The sequence below is a fragment of the Sminthopsis crassicaudata genome, chromosome 2, assembly GCF_048593235.1.
Source record: "Sminthopsis crassicaudata isolate SCR6 chromosome 2, ASM4859323v1, whole genome shotgun sequence".
In the NCBI taxonomy this organism is placed as follows: domain Eukaryota; kingdom Metazoa; phylum Chordata; class Mammalia; order Dasyuromorphia; family Dasyuridae; genus Sminthopsis; species Sminthopsis crassicaudata.
In genome coordinates, this window is record NC_133618.1 from 345,600,803 (window position 1) to 345,620,230 (window position 19,428).

Here is a 19,428-nt window from a genome sequence, read left to right on the forward strand (position 1 = left end):
TGAAATAGAAAAAAAAACTCCATAGTACAAAGCAACTGAAAAACTCATTTGGACAATTAGAAAAAGATATAAAAAGTGAGTGAAGAAAATACTTCATTGAAAATCAGAATCAAACAAATAGAATTGAATGACTCAAAAAGACACCAAGAATCAATCAAGCAAAACCAAAAAAAATGAAACAATGGAAAAAAAATATCAAATACCTTCTTGGGAAAACAATAGACCTGGAAAAGAAATCCAGGAGAGACAATCTGAGAATAATTGGACTGTATTCTGAATGTATTATATGTATGTATTCTGATGGAAGTCTAATTCAGTTCCAGTTGCTTAATGATGGACAGAATCACTTATACCCAGAGAAGGAACACTGGTAAATGAATGTAAATTGTTTGCATTTTTGTTTTTCTTCCCAGGTTATTTTTACCTTCTGAATCCAATTTTTCCTGTGTAACAAGAAATTCGGTTCTGCACACATGTATTGTATCTAGGATATACTATAACATATTTAACATGTATGGAACTACCTACCATCTAGGAGAGGGGGTGGAGGGAAGGAGGGGAAAATTCAGAACAGAAGTGAGTGCAAGGGATAATGTAAAAAATTACCCATACATAAGTACTGTTAAAAAAAAAGTCATAATTATAAGATTAATTTTTTTAAAAAAGGTATAAGAAGGGAAGGTACTAAAAAGGGATTTAAAAGTCATACAGGATTTTATATTTGATCTTGGAGGTAATAGAGAATGACTGAATAGAAGGGTGAATAGCACAGTGGCCAGTTTTGTATTTTAGAAAGATCAATTTTATATCTGAGAGAGAAATAGAATAAAGTGAGAGACTTGAGAAAGGAGAACAACTGCATGGTCATTGCAGTAGTCCAACCATGAGATGAATCCTTGGAAGTGATTGTGATATTAGGGGAAAAAAGGAGGCGGATATCAGAGATTTTCACAAGACTAAATGCTGCCTATGTTGTGAGCCTGAGTGATTAAAAGGCTAGTGGTATCCTTCAGAGTAATAAGGGAGGAGGGGAAAAATAAGTTTGGTTTTGGATATGTTGAGTTAAGATGTCCCTTAGACTTTAAGGTCACCTACTGACTGGGGGTATTCCAGGGAGGATTAAGTCTGATATAAGCAGATCTGAAAATCATTTATGGAAACTGATGGTATTACTAAGCAAAACAAAATAAAGGAATTAGAGAAGAGAGTCCAAAATAGAGCCTTGAGAGACATCCATGTAAATGATACTGAATTGTAATTGGAAAGAACCAGGAAAGAGCAATGTTACCAAAACCTAAATAGAAGAAAATTATCAAGAAGAGAAAGTGTCAAAGGTCAAAGAAAGGTTAAGAAGGATAGGATTAAATTTAGCAATTAAGAAATCATCTGTAACTTGGGTTTCAATTGGAATAGTGGCTACAAACAGACTTCTGGGAGTTAAAAAGAGAGGGAAAGGAAAGAAATAAGAGACATCACTACAGATAGAACACAAGAGGAAAGAGACACAGAGAATATATATTGGATTTATTTTTGAGGGAGACACAGGCAATAGGAAAGCATCCAGTATACTAGAAAACTAGGATAAATGGGAAAATTAGGAAATTGGAGGGAGCAATGTGCTGGATGGGATGGGATTATTTGTGTATACAAAAGTTAGCCTTGTAAAGGCCATCTATTTGTGTGATACAGAAATGAAAGAGAAGTTGTCACCACTAAGTTCAGCTAGCTCTTTACCAATATTTGGTGTCTAGTTCAATGGTAAAGACCTTGACTGATCTCGAAAATCATAACATAAACAAATTCAATGTCTTTCCTAGCCTTGATCAGTGTCTACTATATTTTTAAGTAAATAACATCCTGAAATAAAACTAATACACAAGGTTCTCAGAAGAGTCTGAAGGAAATTTTATTTAGCCTGGAAAAGGGAAGAATGATAAATGTTGTTAAATATTAGAAGTCTGTTATATGAAAGAAGGATTAGATTTCTCTGTGTTACTCTAATAAAAGACAGCATCAACATAAAAATTAAAGGGAGGTAGATGTTGCCTCAAGTAGAAATTTTCTAATAAAAAGATATATCCACGAATTGATGGGCTATCTTGTAGAGACAACTATTATCACTGCAACAACCTAAAACAACCTAAAACAGAAAAGAATTTTTATTGAATTAAATGGCAAATGAGATTCTATAAAGCTTTTAACTTTTAGAATCTAAAATGAACATTTTTTATGATCCTTAAGTTTTTCATATTGGATGGATTCATTTTTCTGTACAATTCTGTACAGAATTTTAGGCTTTTATCTTTACAAAGCAGTTTGGTTTTGTTATCTAGGATAATAAATGTGAATATACTTTCTGGTACTTTTAAAATACTTTTAAAATCTATTACTTAGATATCTACTATTATTATTATCTACTATTAATTAGACACCTGGATGGCCTGGAAGAACTTCCTTGCTCTCTGCATATTACAGACATTAATATTATAGATTATACTAATATTATAAATTATACTATGAGTTTGACCTTGAGACTACACTTTTACCCCCATTATAAAATAAATGCATACATTATATATATATGCATATATATATATATATACATAAAACATATGTATATCATGTATAACCCTTTTTGCCCACTACATATATTACTACTCTGATAAAAATCTTAGAGATCAAGTAACTCATCTTATATCCATCCAATTGCAGATTCTCAATATTAAATGTTATACTTAAGGCTTATTAAAAAAAAAAAAAAGAGGTAAGTTGAGATTTTTACTCTAGAGGAGTTTTTAGAATTATAAAATAACCTAAAAATATGAAATCAAAATTAAAAATTACCTTAAACTTAAAATACTTTAAACTTTTTGATCTCAAAATTTTTTCAACTGAAACCTGTGAAGATATTTTTTTTAAAAGGCTATCTGGGTAGCTTATTATGTTTCTAAGAGTAGAAGGAAGGAACAATTTTCAAAAACTATAGTTACAGTAATAAAGTTTTAAAAGTATTCAATATTTTATTGTAATTAAATAATATAATTCGATAGCTACGATATGCTTAATGATAAGGCAATTCTGTTAGGTTTTTCTATCCTTAAAAGCTGATTCACAGGACTCGCTAAGTACATACATGCTATTTTCAAACATATATTTACAATACTTTTATTTTTAACTATTTTCACAAGACCCTAAGCTTGGAATAATCAGAGTTTACATACAAATTTCTTTTTGCACACATTTAAATTTTTTAAAATGCTAGCTGAAATGGATTTTGAAGGTTTTAATTTGACTTAATTTCACATGAAATTAAGATTTCATAATTATGGGTAACCACAAAGGCAGTATTTTTAAAAAATATATTTGGGGAGGGGCAGCTAGGTGGTGTAAAGGGTTAGAGCACCAGCCCTGAAGTCAGGAGGACCTGAGTTTAAATCTGACCTCAGACACTTAACACTTCCTAACTATGTGACCCTGTGCAAATCACTTAACACCAATTGCCTCAGCAAAAAAAAAAAAAAAAAAAAAAAACTTAAAAGAAAAAAAAGAAAAATATATTGAGTTAAAGGTTTAGAAATAATTCAAATCACAAAGTAAAATACATTCTCAACTCCTAAAAGGACTCATTTATTTAAAAAAAAAAAAATTCTTTGTGTATGTATATCCATAGGCTTGTGTCAAACATGTGGTCTGACATATATTTACAAATATATACACATGTATATAAAATAGAAATTTAAATATTTAAGTGAATAATTTATATCTGTTGCTGACAGTTTTAAATCAAGCTTTATTATGAGACCCTTCCTTTTAGAATATCTTATTTTAACCATGATTTGAGTCAGCAAAATTTAATTTAGACATTCATTCTCAATTGTTTCTTGTAATTCTCAAATTGAGATTACTACCCTAAATAAAAGATTTTTAGCAAAATAATTTCTTTTCTTGATAATTTGAATGATATAATAAAGTGGCTTTATCCAGTTCCTAGGAAACAATTTTCAAAAAATAGTTCTAATAGGATTGAAAATATCAGTTACAGTAACATACAGTAAAATTATATAGTAACATACAATAGTGTATTATAATTAAATAATATAATTCAATAACTATGATTCTCAATTCTTCCTTTATGATCAAACCTTATGATGCTGGCTAATATTACCTTTAAGAAATTGATCATTTCTCCCTGTTGATGATTGGTCAGAATTTCTTAATTTGTCACTTAGAGCAGTGAGAATTAAGCAGACAAATTTCCTTTTAGCTTTTAGCAAATTTTAGCAGTTTAAAATGCTTCTTCTTAATTTGTCACATTTTAGAAGCACTCAGGACATGAAAAGGGGCAGAAATATTCTATTTATTAGTGTAAATATTCTTATAGATTTTATGGCTCTTCTATGACCTGAGAGGAAGTGCAGAAGTCATTGATGTTGGTGTTAGATTTCTGATGATATTACTAAGGCTTGCAATCTTCTCTTCCAAAACATAATTTTTCTTTTTTGCTGTCTTCTGCTGCTTTTCAGTAATCTCTGAAGTTTTTAACAGATGAGTCTTTTCAACATATAGATCTTTCACCACTACATCACTGCAAAGCTGGAAACAGAACCAGAGATTTTCAATTAGAGCTGGAGGGTGGGGAAAGGATAAGAAGGGTTGTATTGTTTATTTTGCATAAAGTGGGCAAGTGAACATAAGGCAAATTGCTGTTATTAAGTTTATAAAGAAAGGATTTATCCTAAGTTGACAGTATTTTTAGTACAGAGACAATATACTTAATTCTTCACATTCTTTCACTGCTTAGTTGGCTTACAAAAATGACTGACCAAAAATAAAAATAGTGTACAGCTTAAAAAGAAATGTAATTAATTCTGTAACATGTTCCTTCTAATTATTCAATACTAATTCTAATATTCAATACCATTCCAATATTCAAACTATTAAAACAGGAGAGTTGGTTCTGTATATTAGCCACTAGTCAGTCATTCAATAAGTATTTATGAAAGGTTTACAATGTGCCAGGCAATATGCTAAGTGCTAGGAATACAAATACAAGCAGAAAGAAAGACAGCCCTTCCCTCCACATTCTAATGCTGGGACAATAATAGAAAAATAGAAAAAATAGAAAAAGAAATAGAAACTCTTTTCAAAGATGAAAAGGGTGATGGGAAACCAAAAAAATTAACAGGCAGTATGTAGGATAGAGGAAGTACGGAATACAATTTGAAGAAGAATGAGGTATAACTGACTTGGGTATTCTACTTATACAGAGATTCTAGGAAGGACCATCTACTCAAAGAAATATATTGCAGGGGTGGATGGTTCTTCTAACATGAATTGAATTCCTGTGCTGGTATGAAGTTTCAAGAAAAAGAACAGGAGCATAGATAACCACACCTCCAGTACCAACTGGAGTATTCCCTTGAACAAATGTTAGCTCTTTGTGAGTATCCTAGAGCCCACCACAGTACATGAAAATAAGTGCTTATTAAATTTTTAATGAATCATTCATGCCACTATAGCTATGATATATCAATCTTCCTGAAGTTAATTGAAACATGGTAATTTATTACCATAGCTCAAAAGTATTTTAGAAATAATCTAGTGAAATATTGTTTACATTCAAGGAAACTCATTTTTATTATCAGATACTACCAAAATAAATGAAAATTTGAATAAAATGATACAATAAAATTAATGGATGTATTATAGAAGGCATTAGTTATTGTAATCAATATAATCTGGTGGCAATGAAGAAAAGTGAGAAAAAAGATCTAAAGTACCAGATATATATCACAAAGAAGTACTCATCTAAACAATTTGGCTAAAAAATTGAGATGATCAGTGGAACAGTGTAGATATACAATTATGGAGAAGAAAATGGCTAATATTTGTTAAATTAAAAAAAAATTTCCTAATTTAATAAATCCAAAGATCCTAGCCATTGGGGAGAGCAAAAACTCACTATTCAGCAAAAAACTGTTGATGAAAAATGGAAAGTAGTTATTAAAAAGCAAATAGTAGGTATATCAAGATCTCATATATTTTTCTTAGACAAGTTCCAAATGGGTATATGTCATAAAGAGTGACATCAAAAAACAAATTACAGGAGCATGGCAGACATTACTTATCAAATTTATGAATAGGAAAAAAGAGAGGTTCTCATATGGACAACAAAAACAAGTCATCTCTCTCAAGCAGTGATATGTACAAATTTATTTCAACACTAGAGCATCTGTGGCATTATTATAGAAATGACTTTGACCACCACTTATGCTTATCATTGCAATCATAGACTTGATATACCTAAAGATACTGATCTCATTGGAGGAAGTTGAGTAGTACTGAAAACAGGCTCTGAATTATCTTTCAGAGAATAAATCAAAGATATGTGAAAAAGCATAGCTTCTTGTTTTCTGATAATAATGGGCTTTGTTCTGATTGTAGTACCATTTTCCTATTCTATTGAACACTGATTTAATCCAATAAGCATTAATTAATTACCTGTAGTGAGCAGAACTCTACCAGAAACTGAAGAGGAGATTTAAGGTTTAGAAGGGGCAAGGTCTCTGCTTTCATAGATCATATATTTTCTTCTCATTTCAAATTACAAACAAATATGTTTGTAGAATATAGATTATATATTACAAACAATTACATAGAGGTTACTAATTATTTAACCATTTAGGAAACAATGTTGACAAATAAAACCTTTGATAGGTTAACAGTAACAGAAAAATATACAATATCAAAAGAAAAACTTGGGAGGAAAAAACCTTTCCAGAGTCATTTTTTTTTTAAAATATTCTAATTCTTTTCAGATAAATTTAAGTTACTTTATGTAACAAATTAAGTCTGAGGTTAAATGCTTTCTGAATTTGAGGAAAGTTGGTATCAAAGTTAGTTAAAATTAATAGATGAGCATACAATTTGGCAGCCATAGTGTAGGTGGGAAAGCTTACTTGTTCTTGTAGTTGATTTACTTTTTCCTGAAGAAGTCTTTTCAAGAGTTTTAACTTCTGTTCAACATCCATAGCCATCACCAGCTGCTTTTGGCTCTCCTGGGGAAAAAAATATAACCAAAGGGAATTTTCACGGTCCCTCTTCTGTTCGTAAGATGAACACTATGCACTATACAAAAATGAATTTTAACCAGAATGAAATGCAAATTTTAGACATTGCACTGATTATTCATATTAAAAATCAAAAGTTAAAGAAAATCATTCAGTTAACCATTCTCACATGAGATAACGTAAAATGATTATAAGATTATGAGCAAATATTATCTTATTATTATTAGCCTTTCTTATATTAGCCTGTTTCTATTGTATTTCTTCTAATAAAAGTGTTATTATGACTATTTCCTTCTTTTAATCTTTGGTTTTTAGCTACTACTAGATGTTATTCAGGATTTCCTACTCTTATCACATTTATGGGCACCTGATTTTCTTTTCTTATGGTTGAAAACCAGAACTTTAGGAGTGCTTTGTTTTTGACAATACTCAGTCTCTTCTGGTCTTTAACAAATTGCCAGAATAATTTTGTCATCAAAAAAGTTCAGATTAAGAAAGCTTAGCTAATGTAAAATAAGGGACATAAAAGACAAGAAAGCTACAAGAATGCCATAGGCATTTATATAGCACTTGAGACTTTGCGAAGTGCTTAACATATATTAACTCACTTGAGCCCTACAATCACTTAGGTGGGAATCCTGAAGCACAGAAAAGTTAAGAGAATTGACTTTGTTCAAACAGATAGTGGCAGAAGCAAAACATGAACACAAGATTCTTCTGATTCCAGGTCAGAATTCTTATTACTATATGATACTACAAAAGAACTAGGTAACCATTTCACATTTTCTTGTAGCCAGATAGAAAGTACTGCCCCTGAATTCGAAGACTAGAGTTCAAATCCAGTTTCAATGTCCCTGAGCAAGTTACTTAACCCCAATTGCCTCCAAAGGGGTGTGGGGGGGAGGGCCCAGAGGGGAGAGAAGAAAGGGTGTAGGAGAGGAAGCACAAGGTGGGGGGAAGGGTTGGGAAGGAGAGAAAGAAAGCTAAAATCTAAAGAATTAAAATAGGCAAGACATACATTGTTCTAAAATTTTTTTTGATTTTGTAATCAATATAATTTTGATTTTAAGCCTAGATTTTAATAAGTATTGGTATATTTTGTGATTATAAAGAATCTTTACAAAAAAAGCATTTGATAAAATCCAACACTGATTCCAATTAAAAATACTAGAAATAAATGGATTTTTCCTTAAAATAGTCAGTATCATCTATTTAAAACCATTAGTAACCATCATATGAAATGGGGATAAACTGGAACCATTCCCAATAAGATCAGAGATGAAACAAGGTTGCCCAATATCACCATTACTATTCAACATTGTACCAGCTTTGGCAATAAGAGAAGAAAAAAAGATTAAAGGAATAAGACAATGAGGAAACCAAATTATCACCCTTTGCAGAAATAATCTACAACTTTAGCAAAGTTGCAGGATACAAAATAAATCCACATTAAAAAAAAAAATCAGCATTTTTATACATCATTTAAAAATCCAACAGCAAGAGATGATACAAAGAGAAATTCCATTTAAAAAACTGTCAATAGTATAAAATATTTGGGAATCTGCCAAAGTAAAGTCAGAATGATATGAGCAAAACTACGAAACACTTTCCACACAAATAAAATCAGATATAAAGAAATGGAAAAATATCAAGTACTCTTGGATAGGTGGAGCAAATATAATAAAGATGGCAATACTACCTAAACTAATCTATTTATTTAGTGCTATACCAGATTCCCAAAAAATTATTACTTAGAAATAATAACAACAAAATTCATCTGGAAGACCAAAAGGTCAAGAAATTCAAGGGCATTAATGAAAAAAAAGCAAATGAAGGTGGCCTAGCTGTACCAGATATAAAACTATATCATAAAGCAGGGATCATCAAAACCATTTGGTATTGGGTAAGAAACAGACTAGTTGATCAGTGGAATATATTAGGTTCACAGAACAAAATAGTCAATGACTATAATAATCTAATGAAAAGAATTCACTATTTGACAAAAACTGCTGGGAAAATTGAAAACTAGTAAGGCAGAAACTAGGCATTGACCCACACCAAACTCTGTATACCAAAATAAGATTGAAAAGGGTTCATGATCTAGAAATAAAGAATGAACTGTGGAGGAGGAAGGAATAGCAAAGAAGTGAGATCATTACTGATCACAAAATAAATGATTTTGATTATATTAAGTTAAAAAGGTTTTGTACAAACAAAACTAATGCAGAGATAATAAGGGAAAACAGTTTTACATTGAAAGATTCTGATAAAGGCCTCATTTTTAAAACAGATAAGAGAATTGATTCAAATTTATAAGAATTTAATCCATTCTCTAATTAATAAATATTCAAAGAATATGAATAGGCAATTTTCAGATGAAGAAATTAAAACCATTTCTAATCATATGAAGGTGCTCTAAATCACTATTGATCAGAGAAATGGAAAATAAGACAACTCTGGGATATCACTACACACCTCTCAGATTGGCTAAGATGACAAACAAAACTAATGCAGAGATAATAAGGGAAAACATTTTTACATTGAAAGATTCTGATAAAGGCCTCATTTTTAAAACAGATAAGAGAATTGATTCAAATTTATAAGAATTTAATCCATTCTCTAATTAATAAATATTCAAAGAATATGAATAGGCAATTTTCAGATGAAGAAATTAAAACCATTTCTAATCATATGAAGGTGCTCTAAATCACTATTGATCAGAGAAATGGAAAATAAGACAACTCTGGGATATCACTACACACCTCTCAGATTGGCTAAGATGACAAGAAAAAATAATGACAAATGTTGGAAGAGAACATTAGGACACTGATACATTGTTGGTAGAACTGTGAAAGGATCCAACCATTCTGGAGAGCAATGGAATTATGCTAAAAAAAAGTTATAAAACTGTGCATACCCCAGTGTATGGGAGGGAAAGGGACCCCACATGTGCAAAAATGTTTGTGGCAACCCTTTTTATAGTTGCAAGAAACTGGAAAGTGAATAGATGTCCATCAGTTGGAGAATGGCTGAATAAGCTATGCCATATGAATGTTACAGAGTATTGTTATTCTGTAAGAAATGACCAGAACAATGATTTCAGATAGGACTCAGACTTACATGAACTGATGGTAAGTGAAATGAGCAGAACCAGATCATCATTATATATGACAACAAGACTATATGATGATCAGTTCTGATGGACATTGTTCTCTTCAATATGAGATGATTCAAACCAGTTCCAATTGTTCAGTGATGAAGAGAGCCATCTACACCCAGAGAGATGACTGTGGAAACTGAGTGTGGAACACAACATAGCATTTTCACTCTCTGTTGTTGTTTCCTTGCATTTTGTTTTTTTTTTCCATTCCTGATCCAATTTTTCTTTTTCTTTTGAAAACATATGCACAGATAATTTGACAACATTGACCCTTCCATAGTCTTGTTTATCCCCTCCTTTTTCTCACCTCCTCCCCTAGATGGCAAGCAATTAAATATATGTTAAACATGTTAAAATATATGTTAAATCCAATATATATAAACATTATATATATATATATATATAAACATATTTATACAATTATCTTGCTGCACAATAGAAATCAGATCAAAAAAGAAAGTAAATGAGTAAGAAAACAAAATACAAGCAAAAAATAACAACAAAAAGAGTGAGAATGTTATGTTGTGATCCACATCCCTAAAAAAAAAAAGCTGAATTGACCACAGAGGTATACTTTGTAAGTTTCATCATTGCATGGTAGTTGTCAAAGACTATGACTGTAGGTCTAGCTGATGTGATCTAGCTACAGAGTCTTTGATTAGGGGTTTGGTTGATCATGAGATGAAACGTTTGGCTCCATAAACTTTTTTACTAAGACAGGACAAAAATCACAAAGGTATTGGAGGGGGGGAGAACATATTTACTAAATCATTAAACCAATCACTAAAAATCATTAAACTAATCACTAAACCCTTTAACCATGTGAATATTTTAAGATCAGAAATTTTTTAAAAGACAATTTTAGAATCTAACTTCAAATTTATCCTCTAAAATATCAGACCATGGAAGGAAAAAACTGAAGTCAAAAATATTTGGAGATTTTAAAAATTATTCAGTTAATATTACTAAAAACTAAAATTTTAATGTATTTATCTGTTTCATATCGAAATGGACAAGGAAAAACTCCCAAAATTCAAGCAACATTCAAGCCCTCCAAATTAATTATGACATTAATCAAAATACTAGACTCCAGACTGACTTTTTTGAATGCAAATAGCAGTCATTTTTGCTTTGGCCAGAAGCCCTGAGGGTTTTCCCCTTCCAAATTCACTCATTCATTCATTAGATTTTTTTAGATTTTTTTGGACTAGGTAAAAAAAAAGAGTCTTTGCCTCAATTTCTACCTAGCCTTAATCACTAAATGGGTGCAGCTTCAGTCAAATTGAGACAGTTTGAAGACCTTAGCTTAAAAAGAGCAAGGTCTCCCATTTCATCCAGGGCCATCTCCAATTATCTTGATCTTTTAGTGGTAACTTCAGGTCTGTTGTATGTCAAAGGGAACCTGGTGTTTTATCAATATAATAGCAACAACAACAGCTAGCATTTATTTAGCTTTAGCATTTTTGGCACTATTTAGCATTTATTTAGCACCTACAATGTTCCAGTGCTAAAGTACAAAATTTATCTCATTTGATCTTCATAATAAATCTGAGGTACATGCTATTATTGAGGAAACTGAGGCAAAAGGTGGTTAACTTAAAAGGTCATTTACTTAATAAATATCTCAGGATAGATTTAACCTCAAGTTTTTCCTGACTCCAGGTCCAGCACCGTGGCCACTGTATCAACCAGCTGTCAACCAGCTGCCTATTGAAGTTTCTACAGAACCTATTTAATACTCCATAAGTGCCTACATTTAACATATCCCAGATAGCAAATGTCCTAAAATGACAATATCACTATGGTGATAGATACCTTGCTTACAGAACAAGGGTTATTTATATTTCTATATTAGGAAAAGATTGTCAAATCTACTGCTTGTCAAACTGGCATAATAAAAGACAATTTTCACTTTCACATAAAGTTGGGTAGCTAAGTAGCACAGTGGACAAGAGTGCTGGGCTAGTAGTTAGGAAGACTTAAGTTCAAATTCAGCTTCAGACATTGTGTAACCCTGGGCAAATCATGTAACCTGTTTGCCTCAATTTCCTTATCTATAAAATGGGGATGATTATAACTTCTACATCATAGGTTTGTTGTGAGGACCAAATGAACATGGTAACTAATGAACAGGAAAAGCCAAACAGAAAAAAAAAAAAAAAAAATCAAACAGTTCATCAAGCTATGCCACCTGAGACTACTAATATATATAAAATATAAAATAATAGAACTTGTACTTGTGACATGTAGGTTTCAGAAGTCCTATTTTTAATTTCATTCTGTAAGAGTTGATTTCTCCATTCTGCCTGTAACAACTGTTGTTGAAGCTGGAGAAACTGCTTTCTGGGTACAATAAGACAGCCTTGTTACAGTAGGAGTGGCATATTTTGATGGTGTGAAGATGGATTAAGTATCACACTGAATTTTGAGTCTTGTATCTGAACGAGTACAAAAACCATTTAACTATAATAATGTTTTCAACAAATTAGTATTAGATAAAGACATTACTTACTAAGGCATTCATTTCAATTCAAACCAATTCAAATAATTATGAGCTTAATTTCTCTTTGGATCCCAGTATTACATACTAATGATTCCATTCTTTCTATATGATGGAATTGGTGGTGCCAGTTATTATGAATTTCCAGTGCTATTCTTGCTGGGATTCTTACACAGTGTGCTCATTTGTTGATAATGATGTGTTGCAGAACCATTATATATACAAACTACAGAGGTCAATCACATTCTTTGAAGAAATGTAGAATGTTGAAAATCAACTTTATATGTAAAAATAAATACTATTATGTGGAGGGAAAAAGAAATGTAATGAAATTATTTAAGCTCACTTGAGATGACTCAAGAGACTCTTTTTTACTTGTCACTGCTCCCCCAAAATTATTATGCCTTTTTCCATGTTTAATGTTATGTGCATTTGTGAGGTATAGCATGAAGGTATTTCTGTAGAGAAAAACCTATTTTAATTTTTTCAATAAATAAAATCATGCAGTTAGATTTAGAAGTAGTTTGAAAGAATATATTTAAATTAAACATTTACATTAAATCTCTTATAAAAGCCTGATCTTCAAAACATATAGGGAACTTATAAAATTATTTTAGAATTTTAGAATTTTAATCACATTCCTTCAATAATTAGGTGGTGAAACAAAACATTTTTTAAAAAGAGGAAAATATTTTTTAAATCACATAAAAATTACTAATTATCAAAGAAATATCCATTGAAACAACTCAACTTTGAGACATCACCACACATTATCAAAGGAATAAAGTTACTAAGGGCTGGAAAAACTCATTGTTGGAGACATTGTGGGAAGACAGAAAATTAATTTCCTCCCTTCTATTAAAATAACATTTCCTCAAATTTCAAAAATGACATTTTTATTATTAAAATGTCAAGATGGCAAAATTGACATTTTTTTTAAAATTTTATAATATAATAAATAAAATTCTATTTTAAAAATAATCATTTCACCCAGTAGGATATGATATAAAAGAAAAAAAAAATTCTAGATGATACTGAAGAGTTTTTTTGAATTAAATCTTTTGTAAAAAACTTTTGACTTTTATTTATTTTATTTTATTTATTTTCAACTTTTATTTATTAACATGTTGAAGTAAAAATATTTAAGAGATCCAAGGAGTATCATATATATGAAAAAAAAAAATATATATATATATATATGAAACAGGAAAGATGAAAAAGGTTTAAGGTTTACCACATGAAGCATGCTAATCCAAATTTGGTCATATATTCAAAAAGTATCAGGATTTGATGGAAGGCATGCAAATGCATAATGCACTTAAATCTGAAGGGAGGACCCAGGCTAGTGAAAACTGTCACTGTAAATATACACAACTAAAACAAATGGTAATATGAAACTGAGCTGCTATCCATTTTTTGAAACTAATATCACAAACAACTTAAAATGACAAAATGATTAATGACTAAAGACTATGGATTAGATTATCAAATCACTTACATAATTTTCTTTATACCTAATGCCTGTATTATAAAAAATTTCCTTTGGTGAATTTAAAATAAAAGATTACCACCCCCTTCCCCGCAGCATAGCCAAATGAATAACGGCTCTTTTTAAAGTTGGTATAAAATGAAATCAGAGCTATTATTGACCCCCAAAAAATTAATTATGATGACGTTTTTGTCATGCTATAGTAGTACAATGAAAGGAACACACTTCATCAGGCAGAGTACTGTACCCCTCTCAGTTATTTCTAGCCAGAGTTGGTTAGTCATAAGCAAAAGAACAAAGATTAAAATATGGGACAGGGGTTAGAAAAAGAAAATCCAAAGTACCAAGTGATTTTTTCATAGAAGATGTAATAAATATAGCTATATATTTGGCAGTATATCAGCCACGAATAAGTTGTAAAAGACAAAATTGTGCATCTTATTAAATACAAAATTTGAGAACAAATATGTAAGAACAGTCCTGACTCCAGATAATTATACATGAGCAGTCATCTGCCTGAATGAATTTAGCCGATTTGTCCCTTGAATATGACTAGGTAGGTTTATTAATCTCTATCCTAAGAACAATCCAGATTATTATCTCATACTAGATCAAACTCCTTGCATTTGACAAACAGGGTCCGGATTCCCAAAACAGAAAGAGGTAAAACTGAGATTAAGAATTATTCTAAATCATCATGAATAAATTAAAGCTATTCTAGGAATTCAAAGATGGTTCAACATTAGGAAAACAATTATTCTAATGAGTTATACTAGAAAACAATTATTCTAATGAGTTATACTAATAACAAAATGTAAAACCATATGATTTTACTAAGAAATGCAGGGAAAAGGCTATGATAAAAAAATTAGCACTCATTTACAGTGAAAAATTCTGAAAAGCATAAAAAGGAAAAAGCTTATTACTTAATCCTTATTACTTGATACAGTACTAGAAATGCATTAAAAATATTAAAAAGAAACTAAGCTTATCCAGCCATAGATTCCTCTCAATTTCAGACCTTTATCAAAATTTGCCTATTGCATATGCAAAGTGCACATCTCAAAATCTTTCAAATTAAACCTATTACCTTTTCTCATAAACTTCCCAATTTCACAAATTTATTATTTTGTTGAAGGAACTATTATACTTCCAGTGTCTCAGATTCATCATTTTGGCATTACCCTTGATTCTTCAGTTTCCTTCATCCATACTTCCAATGAACTGCCATATATTTGCATTTCTTACTCTCCATTTACAAAGCTATTTAAACTCCAATCACCTCTTACCTAGATTATTGCAATATTAAGCTAATTAAATTCTTATAATAATCATGTCCAAAAAATGAGTCAATTTCTATTCTTTGTAGAAATTGCTGTGATTACAAATGGCTATAAAGTGACAATGATATTTCCTTGAATTTATGATCTCTTTAAATATCAAACTTTTGCAAACTCCTTATCTTTCATTATATTGTGTGTGTGTGTGTGTGTGTGTGTGTGTGTGTGTGTGTGTGTGTGTGTGTGTGTGTGAGATATCCTTGCATTCACAAAAGTATTCCTCCGTGGAACCTTCCTCTCGCCATTGTATCATGATGTCTTCCTTTTGCCTCCTTACCCATTATTTCATGGACCTTCATCCTGAGAGCCTATAAGAATTAATTTATTTTCATTATTTCCTATTGATTAGATTAGGATCCATTAAAAAATTCTCCTTTATCTTCTTCTTCTCCCTCTCCTTTTATGTGTCCTCTCATTCTGTACCTTAGTTGTACAGCATACATTAATTTACTCATAAATAGGGTATCATGAAATTCTTTTTTTTTTTTTTCAGGTCTGTTCCTCTAACATTACTTTTTAAATTTTGCTTTCATCTTTATCTCTTTATATACTTTTTGTAAGAAATCTCGTAATATACCCTGTGCTATTATTTTATTGATACCATTTTTGACTATCTTTTCCTTTCTAACTTTTTTCTCCATTTTTGTTGCTATAGTTGTTTACTTTTTTTGTTTCTGCTTACAGGATATTTTCAAAGCAAATAATCTGATTGTGTCTAGGTATAGGAATATATTAGCTAGATAATTTAGCTAGATAAGTTGTAAGGGGCTGAAACTCACTTCACTGAAGGTCAGACAATCAAGTACTTGAGGCTAATTACCGACTGGCCAATACTCTATAAGAATATGCTTGGAAAATGGCCTTTCCCATTTTCCCTTTCCTGTACTGGTCCAATCGTTTGGTGTATACAAAGAATTGTGGGAGGTGCAGTGAGCCTAGCCAGACTCACTCTGAGCGAGAGAGATTAGGAGGTGAGATCACAGAGATCCTACCATCTACTCTCTTCACTTTTACAGCTAAAACCAAGAATAAAGACTTTTGCTTATCCTGACTCCAGCTGATTCTAAGGTATCCAGGGTGCTAACGGAAACCACATTTGGTGCCCAATGCAGGTCCAAAGACCCTAATTTCACTGAAGAAGCCCTCAATGACCAGGAAATAGGGTGAGTATTTTAACAGACAAACAGGGCACTTTGTTAAGGGCTAAACTAGTAACCTTTTCTAGCTGAAATGGGACAGATATTAGAAAAAGATTCTCCCCCAGGCCCATCTCCACCCCGAGGGGGGCTCGCTCTCGCGCGCTCTCTCTCTCTCTCTCTCTCTCTCTCTCTCTCTCTCTCTCTCTCTCTGTGTGTGTGTGTGTGTGTATATACATATTATATACATATATATATATATGTACATATACATATATATACTTAAGATGATCAAGGGACAAGGTTTAATTATAACTTGGTTGCAAATCACTAGACTCTTGGATACATTAGAAGGAAGAAGATACAGGGCTAGATAATTGGAAGCTAGTAGGACAACATTTTTGTCCTCTTCAGGCCAGGAAAGTAAAAGATACACTCCTTTTGATATAGAAATCCTCAAAGAGGGGATGTGGGAAAACTGGGACACTAATACATTGCTGGTGGAGTTGTGAAAGAATCCAACCATTCTGGAGAGCAATTTGGAACTATGCCCAAAAAGTCATCAAACTGTGCATACCCTTTGACCCAGCAGTACTACTACTGGGCTTATATCCCAAAGAAATACTAAAGAGCGGAAAGAGACCTATATGTGCCAAAATGTTTGTGGCAGCTCTTTTTGTTGTAGCTAGAAACTGGAAGATGAATGGATGTCCATCAGTTGGAGAATGGTTGGGTAAATTATGGTATATGAAGGTTATGGAATATTATTGCTCTGTAAGAAATGACTAGCAGGAAGAATACAGAGAGGCTTGGAGAGACTTACATCAACTGATGCTGAGTGAAATGAGCAGAACCAGATCACTGTACACTTCAACAACAATACTGTATGAGGATATGTTCTGATGGAAATGGAAATCTTCAACATAAAGAAGAGACACTGGGAAGTGAATGTAAATTGTTAGCACTAATATCTGTCTGCCCAGGTTACATGTACCTTCGGAATCTAATGCTTATTGTGCAACAAGAAAATGATATTTACACACATGTATTGTATCTAGGTTATATTGTAACACATGTAAAATGTATGGGATTGCCTGTCATCGGGGGGAGGGAATAGAGGGGGGGGGGATAATTTGGAAAAATGAATACAAGGGATAATATTATAAAAAAATATATAATAAAAAATAAAAAAAGAAAAAAAAAGAAATCCTCAAAGACCTGAAAAAGGCTTGCTTATATGGGGCTACATCAGCTTATGTTAAGATATTATTACAGAATTTGGCTTATGAGTCTTAATCTCTAGAGACTGGAAATCTATAGCAAAGACATGCTTAGAACCTGGGCAAAACTTGTGCCTTTCTGAATATAGTGAGCTCTGTAGGATACAAGCCCAACAAAATAGTCATAGTGGAGTTCATCCTCCATTCACCTATGACCAATTAACTGGTATAAGTTCTTATGCAGACATTTCAGTACAGATTAATTACCCCTTAGCAGCATATGAGCAAATTTCTTCTGCTGCTATCAAAGCATGGGCTTTTCTCCCTGGTGAAAACAACAAGGGTGAGGCCTTCACAAAAACTGCACAAGGGCCAAATGAACCCTTAGCTGATTTTGTGGGACGTTTGCACACAGCTGTCATATGAACATGCAGTAACATTATGATAAGTCAACATGCTAAAGAAAATGCTAATGAGGTTTGTAGAAGGATTATACTAGGGCTATGCAAGGATGCTCCTTTAGAGGAGATCATAAGACGTTGTATCACATTGGGCACAAATACCTTTTATAGCAAGGCTATGATGCAGACTTTCCAAGATCCCAACATGAGAAGACAGGGTGCCTTTTGGCAAGGGACTTCCAGAGAGACTCGTCAATGCTTTCAATGTGGTAAAGTAGGGCATCTGAAAGCTCAATGTTGGCATAGAGACAGAGTGAGAAAACAGGGTGGGAGAACGAGACCCAATGCCCCATGTCCAAAATGCAACTGAGGCTTCCATTGGGCATCAGAATGTCGACTGATTCAGGGAAATAGGCCCAGCCCCAGGACCCAAGGCAAAAAATATTTGGGGCATGATGGCAATCAATGCTACACCCAGAGAATGCCTAGAAGTTTAGTGCCTAGACATGACCAATCAGCCAGGAAGCCATCTGATGGGAGAAAGGGATTACAATTGGGGAGAATAGAGTTGTATGCAGCTGGGACAACTGAAATACCCCTTGGAGAGGTGAAATCTATTCCTCTCCAGCCTATGGATCCCTTGCCTCCAGGCTTGACCATTTCACCTCCTGAGAGTACTTACAAAACAGTGTCCATCCATACACTGATGTGGGAAACTGGGGAATGTGTAGTTAATATCCCAGTCACGGGTAGACAATGTGTGACTTATCAACTAGGAGAAGTAGTAGTATCAAGTTTACTGATACAGACTTCTAATGGGCAATCTGGTTATAGTTGCTCAGATTCTGACTCCAAGCAACAAAATCCAAGAATATACTGGACAGCAGCTGTGTCAGCTGACTGACCTATGCTCACTATCTATATAAATGGCATACCATTAGAAGGATTGCTAGACATTGGTGCAGACTGCACAGTCATTAGAGGTGCCAGGTGTCCCAGTCTCTGGCCAAAGATTATGGCAGACACATCTGCCATGTCTGGCATAGGAGGATCAATAGCAGCTGAAGTTAGTGCTACCACTTTGAGATCGATATTTGAAGGTAAAACAGGAG

The 19,428-nt window shown here is 32.4% G+C and overlaps 1 protein-coding gene across 1 annotated transcript in view; it reads right to left on the bottom strand.

Annotated features, from left to right (window-relative positions):
• Positions 1-3,599: 3,599 nt before the first annotated feature.
• LOC141556484 (ninein-like) overlaps positions 3,600-19,428 on the bottom strand; it is a 112,502-nt gene continuing 96,673 nt past the window's right edge. Inside the window, exons 20-21 of the mRNA XM_074290670.1 lie at positions 6,960-7,058; positions 3,600-4,593 (exon numbers count right to left, since the gene is read on the bottom strand). Of these exons, the coding sequence (XP_074146771.1) occupies positions 4,396-4,593; positions 6,960-7,058 (297 nt within the window). The 3' untranslated portion in view covers positions 3,600-4,395. The remainder of the gene's footprint in view (positions 4,594-6,959; positions 7,059-19,428) is intronic.